Below are 16,127 nucleotides of genomic sequence, written 5' to 3'. Positions count from 1 at the left end.
TACAATGTTCTATAAAATATAAATCCCTTCCCCTTTTTATATAATATATTTCCATTAATATTCAATTCCCACCCCAATCATATATAATTTTTATCATTGTGCTAAGAACTAATCATTAGAATAATTTGTCAATGGTTGCCAAATTTTCTTGAAGTTAGGAAGATTTCCCTGTTGTATCGCTATTATTTTTTCCATTTTATAAATATAACAGACAGAATTCCACCAGAACGTGTAATTTAATTTGGTATAATCTTTCCAATTTTGAGTTATTTGTTGCATGGCGACTCCTGTTAATATTAGTAATAGCTTATTATTATTTGCTGAAATCGGACTCTTAGTTCTCATTGCAGTGCCAAATAATATAGTGTCATATGAGAGTCCAACATGATTTTCTAATAACTTATTAATTTGGGGCCAAATTGATTTCCAAAATGCGTTTACACAGGGACAGAAAAAGATTAAATGATCTAACGTCCCTATTTCTAATTTACAATGCCAGCATCTATTAGATCTAGTACTATCTATTTTTTGCAGGCGCGTTGGGGTCCAGAACACTCTATGTAATAAAAACAACCATGTTTGATTCATAGATGCTGACCTTGTAGTTCTTAATCTCCAGGACCAAAATCGTGGCCATTGAGATTCAGAAATAGTCTGACCTATCTCAATACTCCAAATATCCTTAAGACCTGTTTTCTTTTTTTTATTTAAAAATCCGTATATTAATTTGTACCATTTTGCGGCTTGGTGACCCAAAAAATCCGTCTGGAAACATAGAACCTGTAGACTATATTTATTATTTAGATTTTTCCATTCAGGGAACCCTTCTTGAATGGCCTGCTTCAATTGCATCCATTTAAAATATTGTGTTTTATTTAATCCAAATTTATTTTGCAATTGTGAAAAACTAAGCAGTGATCTTTCTGATATAACATCATTCAATGTTCTTATTCCTGCATTTATCCATTGTTTCCAGACGATTTTAATTCCGCCAATTCTGATCCTGGAGTTTATCCATATTGATTGATTTAAAGATTTAGTAATAGGTTCTGGTGATAGATTACTAATATATCTCAATGTTTTCCAAGTGTCAAATAAAATTTTGTGGTCTTTGTATCTTTTAGGCATTGTTATAGTTATTAGCTGTTCTGGATATAAAGGAAACAGGAGCCGCCATTCTAAATACAGCCAATCTGGTACATTTTCTAAAAGGTCTGGGAGGATCCAATACATACCCTGTCTTAAAATATAGGCTTGATGATACCTATAGAAATTTGGAAAATTTACCCCCCCTTCCATAATTGGTCTTTGTAATGATACTAAAGCGATTCTTGGTCTTTTCCCACACCAAACAAATTTTGTAAGAACATTGTTAAGTTTTTTATAAAATGACCCCTGAAAAAATATTGGAATCATACTCATTTGGTAACAAACCACAGGCAATATCATCATTTTAATTGTTTGAATTCTTCCCCACCAAGAAAGATGTAATGGATTCCATTGCTCACACATTTCTGTTATTTTTTTTAATAAAAGTTTCTCATTCTCTTTAACTGTATCTTCAATTGTATTTTTAATCATAATTCCTAAGTATTTAATTCCATCTTCTTTCCAAATAAATGAATATGGATCAAATAATCCTTTGGTACAATGAACATTAATTGGGAGAATTTCAGATTTGTTCCAATTAATTTTATATCCAGAAAAAGTACCATATTTTTCTATTAAATTAAGTATACATGGAATAGTAGTTTCCGGTTTTCTTAAATATAATAATATATCATCTGCATATGCAGATAATTTAAATTCAAAATTATTAAATGATATTCCCTCTATCTCTTTAGTCTTATTTATTGCAATTAATAAAGGTTCTAGGACAATGTCAAAAAGTAAAGGAGACAGAGGGCATCCTTGTCTAACTCCCCTATGCAAGTTAAATCTATTTGATAAATTGTTATTAATATATAATCTTGCTCCAGGAGAGCCATACAATGTCTGAATCATTTTAATAAAACCGGATCCTATACCAAACCATTGTAAAGCTTGGTATATAAAATTCCATTCCACTCTATCAAAGGCTTTTTCTGCATCTAAAGATATTAAAAAAGCTGGATCATTTATATTTTTTGCTAAATTTAATGAATGGAATGCTAATCTAGTATTATTTGATGAATGTCTTTTAGCAATAAATCCTGTTTGATGTACATCAATAATGAAAGGAAGAGCTTTTGCCAATCTTAATGCTAATACTTTAGCCATTATTTTATTATCCACATTCAATAATGAAATAGGCCTGTAATTTGAAACCAGAGTAGGATCTTTGTTTGGTTTTGGTAAGACAATAATTATCGATTCTGCCATAGTACCAGAAATATTTTCATTCTTTATTTGATATTGATATAAATTTAACAGATGTGGTGATATGATATTTTGGAAAAATTTATAAAATTCAACAGTATACCCATCTCCACCTGGAGCGGATCCAACTCTAAGAGACTTCAATGCTGTTTCTATTTCTTTTAAAGATATAGGTTCTTCTAAACTTCCTTTTATATGATCTGGAATATTTGGTCCAATAATTGAATTTAAAAAATTTAATCCGTCTTGTTCTTTATTTTTATAAGAATTGGAAGTGTATAATTCTTTATAAAAATCAAGAAATTGTGTTATAATATCTTTTGTGTTGGTATGTGTGTTACCTTGTGTATCTTTAATTGCAATAATCTTAGATTTTCTTTTCTTTACTTTAAGAAAATTTGCTAATAATTTACCCGCTTTATTTGAATTTCCATAATATTGTACTTGTTTATTAAAAATGTCTTTCCTCACGATTTGAGAAGAGATCTCATTATATTTAACTTTTAGTTTTAATAATTCCTGTAATGTATTATTTTCCCATTTTTCAATTAATTTATTTTCTAATAGTTTGATTTGTTTTTCTAATTCAAGAAATTGTTTTTTACGTTGTTTGTTAATATATGCTGAATATGAAATGATATTCCCTCTCATTGTTGCTTTAAAAGCATCCCATAAGATCTCAGCATTAATAGTATCTGATTCATTAAATTGAAAGAATTCTTGCATTTTTATTTTAAAATCTTCAATAAATTTTGAATCTGTTAGTAAATCATTATTAAATCTCCAAATTGAATCAAAGTTTTCAACATCATAATTTTGAAGATTAATCCACACACCAGCATGATCTGAAATTATAATGGGATCAATTACTGCTTTTAATATTCGCTGCGCTATATTATTAGAAACAAATATATAATCAATTCGTGAAAAGGATTTATGGACCTGAGAACAAAAAGAAAATTCCTGTTCATTAAAATGAAGAATACGCCATATATCTACTAAATCACAAGATTGAATCAGATTATCTAAGCCTAATGATTTCATAATTTTACTTGGTTTTTTATCCAATATCGGATCTATTACAGCATTGAAATCTCCTGCTACTATTAAATTAGATGTAGCCAGTGGTATAAGTAATTGTTGAATTTGTTTAAAAAACTCCATTTGATTCGTATTAGGAGCATATAAATTGAATAAATTCAGGGTTGTATTTCCCAGTACCATTTCAATATGCATCCATCTACCTAAGGGATCATAATTAATTAATTTAAAATCTGCATTACATTTTTTGTTTATTAGAACAGCCACTCCAGCTTTTTTCTTTAAAGCCGGTGCAAATAGACATTTAGAAATCCATCCTCCAGATAGTTTTTTTGATTCAATTTCCGAAAGATGGGTCTCTTGAATAAAGTAAATGTCCGCATTTTGATTTTTAAGGAACGATAATAATTTTTTTTTCTTAATAGGATGATTTAAACCATTGACATTCAGCGAATACATTTTTATATCCATCTAATTAAAATTATGTTTTATCAATATTCTATGATAGTTTACAAGATTAACTCCTAGCACATTCAATAAAAATTTATCTCCTATCCCACCTATTATTTTCCCTCCCCTCCCACCCATTATCATATTCTGATTTGGAACACGCATTGGTCATGCAAAACCTACATCTCCATCCCCAGGCAACTAATAATTCATTATATTATTTAAAAACAAATTTCTAAATTCAATACATTCTTTATACTTCCACCCTTATATAATTGATATTTATATCAATTTAATCTATATAATTTTATAGATTTACTGAGAATTATATATATTTGATTCATAAAATTAAATTCAATATCATGCATACATGTAATATAATACTCTTAATAAATAAACATATTACAAATATAGTTCTTATTCTCTATATATCTGTAATTCATCATATAAATTAAATATATCCATTTTTATATAAATATAAATATTAATAATAATGCATTTCAATCATTTTCATAGATCATATATATCTGTAATTCATCATATAAATTAAATATATCCATTTTTATATAAATATTAATATTAATAATAATGCATTTCAATTATTTTCATAAATCATCTTCATAATGAATTAATTTGAATGAATAATTGAATAAAATAAACATTTTATCTCAATAAATAAGTTTTATAATAAATTCATGTTTTATTAATTATCTACCAATCAATTACTTAATTTTTTGTTTTTCATAATAAGTTAATATGACTGAATATTTGAATTTAATAAAAATTTTTATAATAGATATCTATTTTATTAATTAATCCTTTCAATATTCAAATTTTTTTCTTGTATATATTTCATAAAATTATAATTTTCTTACATAGAATTAAAATATTGTTTTTATAATAAATTAATATATTTCATTTTTATATATTATTCTCAATATAACAGTAACTAATTTTCTTTTCAATATTTTTAATAATAAAAACATTGTAATTCGTTTCATTATTCATTAATCATAATAAGTTAATATGCTATATAATTGAATAAATTCTATATTTGATTAAATTATGTATTATATAAATAAATTTATAATAATTTAATAATTTTTTATATTATATTTATATATATTTTTTTTTTTTTATAATTTTTTTTTTTTTTCCTATTAATATTAATGAATATAGATGCTAATATTTTATTAATAATTAATTTAATAAAATAATATTATATTATTGCATTCAGTATATCAGTAAAAATATTTCCAGTTAGTATCATTTCTTATTTCTTAATTAATTTTTTTTTAATAATCTTCTTTCTTTTCCCTTTTTTCCATGTCCTTTCTTATTTCTTCTTTCTTCTTTCTTCTTTTTTTTTTCCTTCAGCATAGTTATTTTTTTTTTTTTCCATGTCCTTTCTTGTTTCTTCTTTCTTCTTTCTTCTATCTTTCTTCAGCATAGTTATTTATTTATTTATTTTTTTATGTGAATATAGGATCTTTTTGTGTCAAAAATTCTTTCAGTTTTGCAGGGTCTTGAAAGTATATGGATTTATTTCCACTGGATACTCTCATAGTAGATGGATAATATAGTCCATATATGTATCCTTTTTCTTTCAGCTGCTGTCTGTATGTGAGGAATTGTTTTCTTATGTTTGCTGTATATCTAGCAAAATCCGGAACTAAAATCAGTTTTGATCCTTTGTAGTTCAAGTTTTTATTTGCTTTTGCCATTTTTAATATTTCTTGAGCTTGTTGATATCTTAAAACCTTGAATATCAAAGGTCTTGGAGCAGCCTGATTTACTGGCTTTCTTGTGGGGATTCTGTGGGCTCTTTCAATTTCTAACGGCCATTTTGAATTGAGCTGAAGTAGTTTAGGCAAAAGATTTTCCAGGAATTGCACAGGATCTCCCCCTTCAATATTTTCAGCCAGCCCCAAAATTCTGATGTTCTTTCTTTTTCCTCTATTCTCCATGTCCACCATTTGATTTTTTAAAGCTGTTATTTCTTTTTTATCTTTGTCATATTCCTGTGTGAAGGAATCAAACCTCTCCATTTTTTCTTCCAGCACTGTCATTCTCAGTCTCTCCGTTTGGATCTCTTGTTTCATGTTGAGAAGTTCTTCTTTTACTTCAGTTATTTTATTGGCATTTTCAGTCAGCATTAGTTTTATTTTGAAGAGTTCAGTCATTATATCAGATTTTTCAGTCAGTTCTTCAGTCTCCATCGGGAACGGTACACTCGATGGTGACAGGGGAGTAACTTTTGTTCTTTTTGCTGATATTCCTGAAGTTGAAGGTTTTTCAGCTTTCCCCTGCTTCATGCTTGCCATCTCCGACGTTGTTTTATATATTTTTAGTGGCGATTTGAAAAAGTGAAAGTTTTATTTTTGTTCCGTTTGTTGCCTGGATACGGGAGCGCTGCGGTTAGGCTGCCATATTGTGCGCGCTCCAAGCCACGCCCTCTGCAGCTGATTTTTATTGAATTGCGGGGATGATGGATACTGCAGGGGGTGCGTCTTGGCACGGGGGGGGGTGTGTTTGCGGGGGCAGAGGGAGTGGGCATCCCTTCTATTTATACTATTCTTGGGGGGGCATTAGTGGGTGGCAGCTTGACTTTTTTTTGTGGGCCAGATATGTGTGTGTTTTATACATCCCCCCCCTCCGGCCTAACACGCAGTGAGCTGCTTTCAACATCAGGTCGGAAAATTCCGAAAGTCGCCAAACCGGTTTAGTGACTATCAGTATCCAATTGGTGTGTTTAATGGAGGGGTCTCCAAAGTCCCTCCTTTAGGGCCGAATCCAGTCGGGTTTTCAGAATTTCCCCAATGAATATGCATTGAAAGCAGTGCATGCACATAGATCTCATGCATATTCATTGGGGAAATCCTGAAAACCCGACTGGATTCGGCCCTCAAGGAGGGACTTTGGAGACCCCTGGTTTAGTGCATCTAGCCCTAGCTTTCTTCCAGCTGTGTCTGAACACCTCAGTGGCTATTAGGGATGTGCATTTATTTGAAAGCACATGGGAAATGACAAAGATATTTCCTGTTTTGTTTCCTGTCACTTTGGGCAAAAAAAAAAAAATTTATTTCTGTCGATAATAGTGTGCACTCTTCTGAAAAAGTATGCTTCTGTAAAAACAAAGAGAGAGAGAAATCCAGAAGAAAAAAAATTCCCAGGACAGGGTGGGAACCACTGGTCTATGGTGTCAGTACAGTGTGCAGCTCTGTGGAATTCATTAACGATTGAGATTAAACAGTCTTCCATCGTGATGCAATTTAGGAGAAGTGTAAAAACATTATTATTTGAGAATGACTATAAGTAAGTTCTTTTATTTATTGCAGGTAGACTTTTAGTTTGCTGTGTTCTTGCAAAATGTTTAGTGAGTATGTATGTTTTAGTGAAACCCCCTCAGAACTGTGGATGTAGCGGGATATAAATTTTTTAATAAAAACAAAATAAAATTAGGTGACCTTATTGACTTACAGAAATGTTAAGTGGATATATTATAGTAGTAGTCAATGACAGATCACCATTGCATGTATTCGGTTAAAGCTATATGGATAACTTGACTGCTTACTGACTTTCTTAATATTACCCTTCATGGTTTCTATCTTTTTGTCTTAGACATTTTGCAAAGCCCTGATCATGTTGCGGAACAAGGATCTAATAAACCCCACCAGTTTGCTGGAGCTGTTCTTTGAACTCCTCAGGTGTCATGATAAACTTTTAAGAAAGGTAAGAGTCGGCATGTATTGTTTTTGTATATCTATCTATGTATATCTGTTTATGTATATTGTGACTGGGTGTGGCCAGTCCCAAGGCACTGACCTATGCTGACCCAGCACACAAACACTGACCGAGCGGAGTCAACATGGAGTTGGCAGTTACGTGGTACAAAAGAAAAGTCACTGTTTCCTAACTTGAATTCCAACAGGATTTATTGATTCAAGATTTTCACCTCAAAACAGTTCAAAGAAAAATAGCTTGTCATATTCAGTTCAGTTTTTCCCTTTTGGATTGAGCAGCAGCTTCATAATCTGTTTCTTTCCAAAAGGCAACAAAACAAAATCTAAATAGCTTCAGCAAAAATATTAACAGACAGTCCTTCTTTCAAAAATACAGTTCATGCCTCCCTTAAGACCAGCTTCCCTGCTTGGCCTTCTTAGGCTGAGCCAAATACTCCTTCAGGTGAAGCGGATACTACTTACAGCATTTCATTATTTTTAAAGTTTACTTTCAAATTGCAGTGCAGCACACAACCTGATATGCTTTTTTGTGCTTTTCTAATATGGCAAAGCTCATAGGCATAAGGGACCAAACCTCCCACAATGACCGCTGTTATGGTCCCTCCCCAAATAAAGGACCTTTTCAAGTTATTAACAAATATAGTTTTTCTGCATTTTACTTTAATTTAATAAACTTGTCCTTATTTCAGCTTTCTTCACACTTGGCAAACACCTGCTTTGCTTCTCTTTCTCATTAAAGCTTAAAGCAATGCTGACATTATCATACCTTACTACAGGCTGTGCTTTATAAGCACAGGTTACAAAGAAAAACTTGATCGGTGCTACACCAATCCACTTCAGCACAGTTTCATTTCTGGACATAATTCTGTCTCCATTAGATTTTCAATTAGAGGGTAATCAGAAATATATTCACCACACTCCATAAACTCTTCCTGGCTTAACATTTCTCTGCTGCTCTCATAAGCTGCAAGGCAATCCTGCATTTCTTGAGTTTTCAAACATACATTCTTGAGGTGTTTTAACCTGCTTTCTTGGTTGAACTGTGTTCCTCCTTTCCAAATGTGACTGAAGTTCAGCTCTCAGAGCCTGCCTCTGTTCAGAAGTGCTAACTGCTGCTGCCATTGCTGCTCTTCTCACCTCTGTTGCTCTGCCTGCTTTTGCTAGGCTCAGGAAGGTTAGCAACAGGTGTGCATTGCTCCCTAATTAGAGGTGTGTGTGTGTACCTAAATTGACTCCCCACTTGTAGCTTTGTGTCACTTTAGGTGCACTACCTATAACACTGCTGCCTGGTTTAATAGTTCCTGCTGTTAACAGTTTCTATTTACTGTACCCAGGCCTAGGCAAAGGTAAATAGGTACCCTGCTGCTGAAACACATTTTCTTTTGACTTTTCACAGTGTACCTCTCTCTTATTTCTATCTATAGGCTGTGGTATGGGTTTGGGTATAGCTGTATTTGGAGTGAGTTTAGCCTATTTTTCCCTAGCAGTTGGCTTCTCTAGAGTCATTTCCGGGTTCCCAGGGACTTCCCTGTATCTGTCTGTCTATCTCCACAAGAGTTTTTCTTTTGTCTTGTTCTCCTGTATCTGCACTGAGGCAGGTGTAAATAAGTGTGTGTGTTTGCTTGTATTTTTATAAAGTACAGACATACGTTTCAATTCCATCTCTACTTAAATTGCACTCCTGGGATTTTGCAAAAATAGGCACAGTTTCTCAATTTTCTATGTGTAAAACCTGCTCTAAATGTGAAAATTACACACACAAAAAAATCTCCATTACTGCTGTTTAATGCCTGCTTTCGTTCAGGGTTCGCCTGACCACTAGATGGACTATATGTCTGTGGGGGAGGGGGAGTCCGCACCGAGGCTGCTTCTCCACTTCTATTAATATATTTGAAGTGACAGTCTGTCCATATCCCTCTAGTCTTCTGGGATTTCATAGAGCTTATGGGCGCAGACTCTGCCAAATGCCTTGTTTGGCAAACTGACCTCATGTTGTACATCCTGGCATGCCAAGGAAATAGGAGATGGTTACTTCCTAAAGTTCGGAAAGTAGAAAACAAACAGCGAAGGAAGACTCTGGTGTTCAATATCTTTTATTGGTATACTCACTGAGGAAACACGACCACATTACAGAAGCATACCTCAACTCACACTGGCTTCCAATTCCAGAAAAAATACTATTTAAATTCTACTGTATACTATTCAAAACTATAAATGGAGATAGCCCAACCTACCTGAACAACCGCCTCATCCAAACTACCTCAACCAGACTTAGGAAAACTCACACCCCATTCACACATCCTCCAATCAAAGAAGTTAAACGGAAAAAACTATATGACGACCTCCTAGCCACTCAAGCAGCAAAACTAGATAATCAAATCTCCAATCTACTGATAACAACCCCAAACTACAAAACGTTCAGAAAAGAAATAAAGACTATACTCTTCAAGAAATCCCTGACAAAGTTTTAACACCACAAGTACCTTCCTTCCCCCCATCTTCTTCCTGATCCCCAAATCACCCTGACCCTCTTTTTACCCTCTCTAAAAATAACCAGAGATCTTCTATTGTAACCCTCCATCTATTACTCTTTTGTAATCCGCCTTGAACCGCAAGGTAATGGCGGAATAGAAATCTCTAATGTGATGTAATATCACGACTTGACACGATCATGTTTCGGCCCAACCGGATCTGCCTCAGGAGTCTGTAGATAGAGTAATGTGATATTTAATATCTTCTGAAGAACTACATAAATATCGCTCTGTTTAAAAATCAGCATTGCAATTGGCTCCCCGTACATGAATAGCGCAATGTCCTATATGGGAGAAATTAAAAAGGCATGCACCGTGTGAGGCAGATGTTGTCATTTTGCCAGATGCTGGTGTGGAGGCAGGAGCAGATGTTGATGCTTATTTTATTTGTCAATTTGTTGTACTGCTCACCCTCACTGGATTTAAGCAGTTTACAAAATACAGATTGAGAACATTTTACAGATAGAAATAGGAACTCCATTTAATATAGAACAGACATTCAAAGATAAAATCTTATTCTTGTAAGCACACAATCCTAATAAGTATTATATGATAAGAAAACCCCCAACTAAATCAAATACATTCCAGGAGTACCTCACAGCCCCTACACATTAGGGGTTATTATGTTAGCTCAAAAGCTAACTTTAAAAGATAGGTTTTCAATAGAATCTAAAACCTCTTATAGGACATTTCCCCTCTAGTCTCTCTTGGCAAGTCATTCCACATTGTAGATGCTTGCCAAAAGAAAGCTCTGTCTCTTGTAATAGCCCATTGCACTTTTGAAAAGTATAGCATTGGTAATCTAAAATCTTGCATACATCTAAGACATTGTGTCAGCAGGTAGAGTGATATTCATAGGTTCCTGTTCCTAAAACAATTTATTCATGATGCAAAATAATTTGAATTTACTTCAGAATGGGACAGGTAACCAATGATACTTCAAAAACAAAGGTGTCGCATGATTTGACAACCGAACATTATCTTATAGTCTAATTGCTATACTCTGCTTAGTAAGAGATTGAGTCAATCCTATATATACGATATTAGAATAGTCCAGTTGTGATGTAAATAAGGCATGTAACAAAGTCTGCAGTGCTGCTTCAGAATACCCCCACACAGATCGAAGCTGTCTTAACAAATAAAGGTGTGCGGGGAAGGGGGTCTGGATGGGGTCATTTGTAAAATCTGGTGGTGGAGGACAGTCATTAGTGGGGTCAGGGATATTTTGGGGGGTGAAGTGCTATTTATACTACCTATACTATTTATACTGTATTGCATTTGCTCCCATAGTGCATCTATACTTTGCACTTGAGCTGGCATAAAAATAAAGAGGGGCATTTTCGATGTTTTGTGGAACATGCACAAAAATCCAGTAGTGAACAAGACCGTTTTCAAATCAGAAAAACGACTTTGTCTTTTTGTTTTGAAAACGGCCATTTCTCAGATGTGCTTGTCCTCTGTGTGTCTATCTTATTGAACCATTAAAAAAAAGTCCAAAAGAAAAACACACAAAATATATAATTGGGATGTAGGAGGGGCCAGCATTTTTAGTAGACTGGCCACACAGACATTCCAGCAGAGCAGTGGGGCACCTTAGGGGGCACTGCAGCGAACTTCACATAAAAAGACTCAGGTAAACATCTCAGCATAACCCCCTTATAGTGTACAGTGAGCCTTCCAAAGCCCACTCAAAACCTGCTGAGCCCAACTGCACACTACTCCAATAGCACTTGTGCCTGCAGGTGTCACCTATGTTCAGGTATAGTGGGATTTGAATGGATTTTGGAAGGCTCACATATTCCACCATAAGTGTGGTAGTTAGTGAGTATAGGCCTGAGTCCCCATGTTAGAATTGTTAAGTGAATTAAAGGGGATTTGCTCAGGGAGCAAACATCCTAAGACCCTCTTCCAGCATGCAATATACTGCTTTACTGGAGTAGAGTGGTTTAATAGTACCCCCTCCACAACCACATCCAATTAATAGAGCTCTCTCAAATGGGGTTTCAACTAGCTTAAGCTCCACCCTCACTTTGTATAATATGAAATCATGCACTTGTCTATATTGGAATCTATTTTTCTTTGTTAACTCAAATTCCTCTTGCAGGTTATAAAAGAATTTGAGCATTATCTAATCATACATAGGGAGGCAGAGGCCCACCAGGATTATGTGGAATCTGTTGAACCTAGCGTGAAGCCTGATTTGAAAATATTGTCTGCAAACATCTTAATCCTTTAAGTCACAGGTGTCAAACACAAGGCCCGTGGTGCGATGCAGTGTTTTCAAAGCTGCCCCCGGTGTTATCTTCTGGCTGGCTCCCTCCTCCTCACTGCCGCAGTTTCACAAAGCCGCAGGTGGCGGCTCCTACGCGTGTCCTGCGCCTGAACAGGAAGCCTCTCTGACGTTGCAACATCAGAGGCAATGTTTCCAGATGAGGCATGGGATGTACGAGGAGCCGTTGCCGCCTGTGGCTTTGTGCACACTTTGGCAGTGAGGAGGAGAGAGCCAGCCAGAAGATACACCAGGAGCGGCAATAAAAACGCCGCATTGTACTGCGGGCTGCATAAAACAGCCAGGCAGAAGCCAGCCAGAAGGTAAGACACCTGCCGGATGGAGGCTCCTAGTTGAGGCACAGCATGGAGTGAGGGAAACAACAAAGGTAGGGGGAATGATTTTATTTTCAATTTAGTGACTGAATTGTGTCAATTTTGAGAATTTTCATCTGCTGTCTATATTTTGCACTGTTTAGGAAGAAATGCATTTGTTTCTATTTCTCTGGGGTTGTACTGCATGCAGAGTCTTGAATCTTAGGGTTTCCTTTGTATATATTAGTACTTTTAGTTTTTAGTCCTGTATTTGTATAGGGGTTATCTGTGTTCTGGTAGAAATGAATGTGTGCTTTGTGTAGTTTAATTTTGTGGTTAACATTATGTGTTGGTAATAAGATTATATTGTGTGTATATATGGAAAAAATGGTGTTACAGTTAGTACTATTATGGGGACGAGGTCTGGGGCAGAGATTGGGCGGGATCTGGCCCGCGATTTAGCCTGTGTTTTGGATTTTGGCCACTTAACATGACTGAGTTTGACACTCCTGCTGTAGGTGATCAATATTTATAACTAAGATTTCATATAGTAATTAAGATGGGGCTTAGTTTGTCTTATCTTAGCCAGAGAAAGCCAGCGTATCATCTAAAGAGGAATGGCCCCTATCCAAGGCTTATTGATTGACTGAACAGTTGTAGAGGCTCAGCATTAAAGATAATTTTCACAGCAACCTGTGACCTGCATATAATTTGCATATATTTGCTTGAGAGCTGTTGACTTATTTATTTAAACAATTTCTATACCATCTTAAACCTAGAGGGTTTACAAAATATTACATACATAAACTTAAAACAAATTAAAAGTCAAATAATGTCAATGATTAGGTCCTCAGAAAATCTAAAAGGCTTCTTTGGATCTGTTTAAGACCTTTTTGAGACTTTGAGGAGTAATAAGTGGGAGAGAGGCCTGGAAAACTGTTAAGTCAGGCCAAGCATGCTATACTTCATGGGGGTGTAAATCCTCTCACCCTAACCAAAAAGTGCTCCTTGAGGAGAGACCTGACTGGTTTCAGCCTCTTAGTTTGAGACTGAACTGTGAGGAATTTCTTAGAGATCAGACTCCACAGGTGACCCTTGATGTTAATTCCCTCCCACCCACCTCAAGGCGGAGTAAGCTTACCTCACTGCTGCTGTTGGCTGGCCTGAAGATTAAATTTCAGCAGAGCTGGAGGGGAGAAAGGTGGCTGGCCAGAAGATTAAATTTAGGTGAGAAGGTAGGTGGGGTTTAGAGAAGAGCCATAGGGAGAGAGAAGTACCATCCTTCTGGTGGGAGAGGAGTTGGAGGGAGGGAAGGAGAGAGAGGAAAAACCCCACAGAGAGGGAGGTTATGGAGAGGGAGAGAAAGAAAATCACCTGCAGGGGGGTTGGAGGGAGAGGGAGAGAGAGAAGCGCCTGCTAGGTGGGATGGAGTGGAAGAGAAGCATCCTTGGGGGGAGATTGGAGGGAGGGAAAGAGAGAAGCACTAAAGGGGTACAGAAAATGGGAAGGGGGACTAAGGAAATGGGCGAAAGGTGGGACAGGGCAGTTGAAAAGTGGGGTGGGGTGAGGCAGGAGTGTGACAGGTGGGAGATGGTGATGGGGGCGGGGTGGGGTAATATGTTCTCTTTTTATACTTCATAGATATGATAACCTTATGCCCTAGTACCCACAGAGCTGATGCCTTTGAGTACAATCGCTTTCCTGTTCAGATTTCACCAGCATTGTGCATTGGCCTTTTTCATTTCTGCATCCCAAATGTTTGAGATGGCACTGACTTTGGCACAGAGTCTTAGCCGTTGAGCATTTGACCATTATGCTTTCTGCCATGTTGTATATCTTCCAAAAGTTTTATTATTTTTACAGATACCACTAAACCTCCCTTTTAAATACCCATAATATAACTTGACTATTGTATTTTGTTTCCTTTTCCAGACACTATACACTCACATTGTAACCGATATCAAGAACATAAATTCTAAACACAAGAACAATAAAGTCAACACAGTAAGTTCACTCTTGTGGAAACACTTTAGCATTGTATCATAGTTTTATTGTCAGATTTTGAAAATAAAGCCACTTTCTTTCCCTGTGTTAGGCACTGCAGAACTTCATGTACACTATGTTACGGGACAGCAATGCAATTGCAGCCAAGATATCGCTGGATGTAATGATAGAGTTGTATACAAGAAATATCTGGTGAGTTACGCAAAATCTTTGTAAAGTGATAATTTGTTTCTAGAATAAATTCAGATCCACCAAACCATGAGAGTGGAATTTTTTTATTAAATCTTTCAATTAGTTTAGCAAACACACACATGAGATTTTATTAATATTCACTGAGTGACTTTAATTATTACTTTTTTTATTAAGATTTTTTTCATTTGTTACAAGTAACATAAAGCAATAGGCAAATACATAAAAAGGAAAAAGAAAAAAAAATAAAATCACCCTAACAAACCCACATCATGAGGAGCAGAGGAGAATATTTTTTAAAATAATTCTTTATTAATTTATTTAACTTTTTGACAGACAAAAAGAAAAAAAAAATCCAATACCAGTATATTCACAAATACAAATTGCAATTTTAACAAAGAAATAGGCTTGTATAGTTAGACCTCCATATTAGAAGGCGGAACTGACTGAAATAAACCACTGGTAATTGTAAAAAAGATAAATAAAGATGTGGCTGGATAGAGCCCGGACATTACTTCATTGAGCTGTTATTGAAGTAGCAAATCTCACGTAGTGCATAGGAGAATATTAAGGAAAACATTAATCATCTTTATTTAACAGGCTGAAATATGTTAACCCAATAAACCTCTAAGAGAGGAGTAATTTATTTTAGAACTTTCTCAGATTTATTTAAAAGAAATGTTTCTGAATGAACCAGATCCCAAAATACATAAGAATTGGCTCCCTTACAAGGTTCCTCCCCCTGCTAAAACTCTAGGTCTAAGCAGGAGAAAAACCTTACATCGAGTTTGTTTGGATACATCTGGGAACATAGAAATTGGTTGACCATAAAATAATACAGCTTTTTAAAAAATAAGATTTCATAATTATCATTTTTCTCCACTGAAGACATAGTAACCAATAAAGTTGATATCTTGGTTATAGAATCCTGAGTTGTTTCTAGATTTTGTAAGATCAAGACTATCTGGAGAATTAATATATCTATCCCACCTTCTTGAACAGCCTCTCCTGATTCCACATAGTATATAATAAGTATTAACAATATCCTTGCAACTCATCCTTAACATATATTTTTATAAATTCCCTAGGAGAAAGAAAATGAGTCACAGGAAAATGCAACAATATCAAATGATCTACCCTAGAAACATTCTCCAGTGCCTCCAGTTGCAAATGAATCACCAAATTATCCTTCATAGAAAATGTTTGTGCTGATTGACAAGATTTAATT

At 34.9% G+C, this 16,127-nt stretch overlaps 1 protein-coding gene across 2 annotated transcripts in view; it reads left to right on the top strand.

Moving 5' to 3' along the window:
* The window catches only part of SDAD1 (SDA1 domain containing 1), a 119,125-nt gene that overhangs the window by 7,471 nt on the left and 95,527 nt on the right, over positions 1-16,127 (top strand). For both annotated transcript variants that reach the window (XM_033960885.1, XM_033960875.1), the window contains exons 4-6: positions 7,471-7,581; positions 14,639-14,710; positions 14,802-14,902. In XM_033960885.1, coding sequence (XP_033816776.1) covers positions 7,471-7,581; positions 14,639-14,710; positions 14,802-14,902 — 284 coding nt within the window. The remainder of the gene's footprint in view (positions 1-7,470; positions 7,582-14,638; positions 14,711-14,801; positions 14,903-16,127) is intronic.

The sequence above is a fragment of the Geotrypetes seraphini genome, chromosome 1 (assembly GCF_902459505.1).
Source record: "Geotrypetes seraphini chromosome 1, aGeoSer1.1, whole genome shotgun sequence".
NCBI lineage: Eukaryota > Metazoa > Chordata > Amphibia > Gymnophiona > Dermophiidae > Geotrypetes > Geotrypetes seraphini.
The sequence above is the reverse complement of the archived record's forward strand: the minus strand, read 5'-3'. Positions and strand labels throughout refer to the sequence as shown.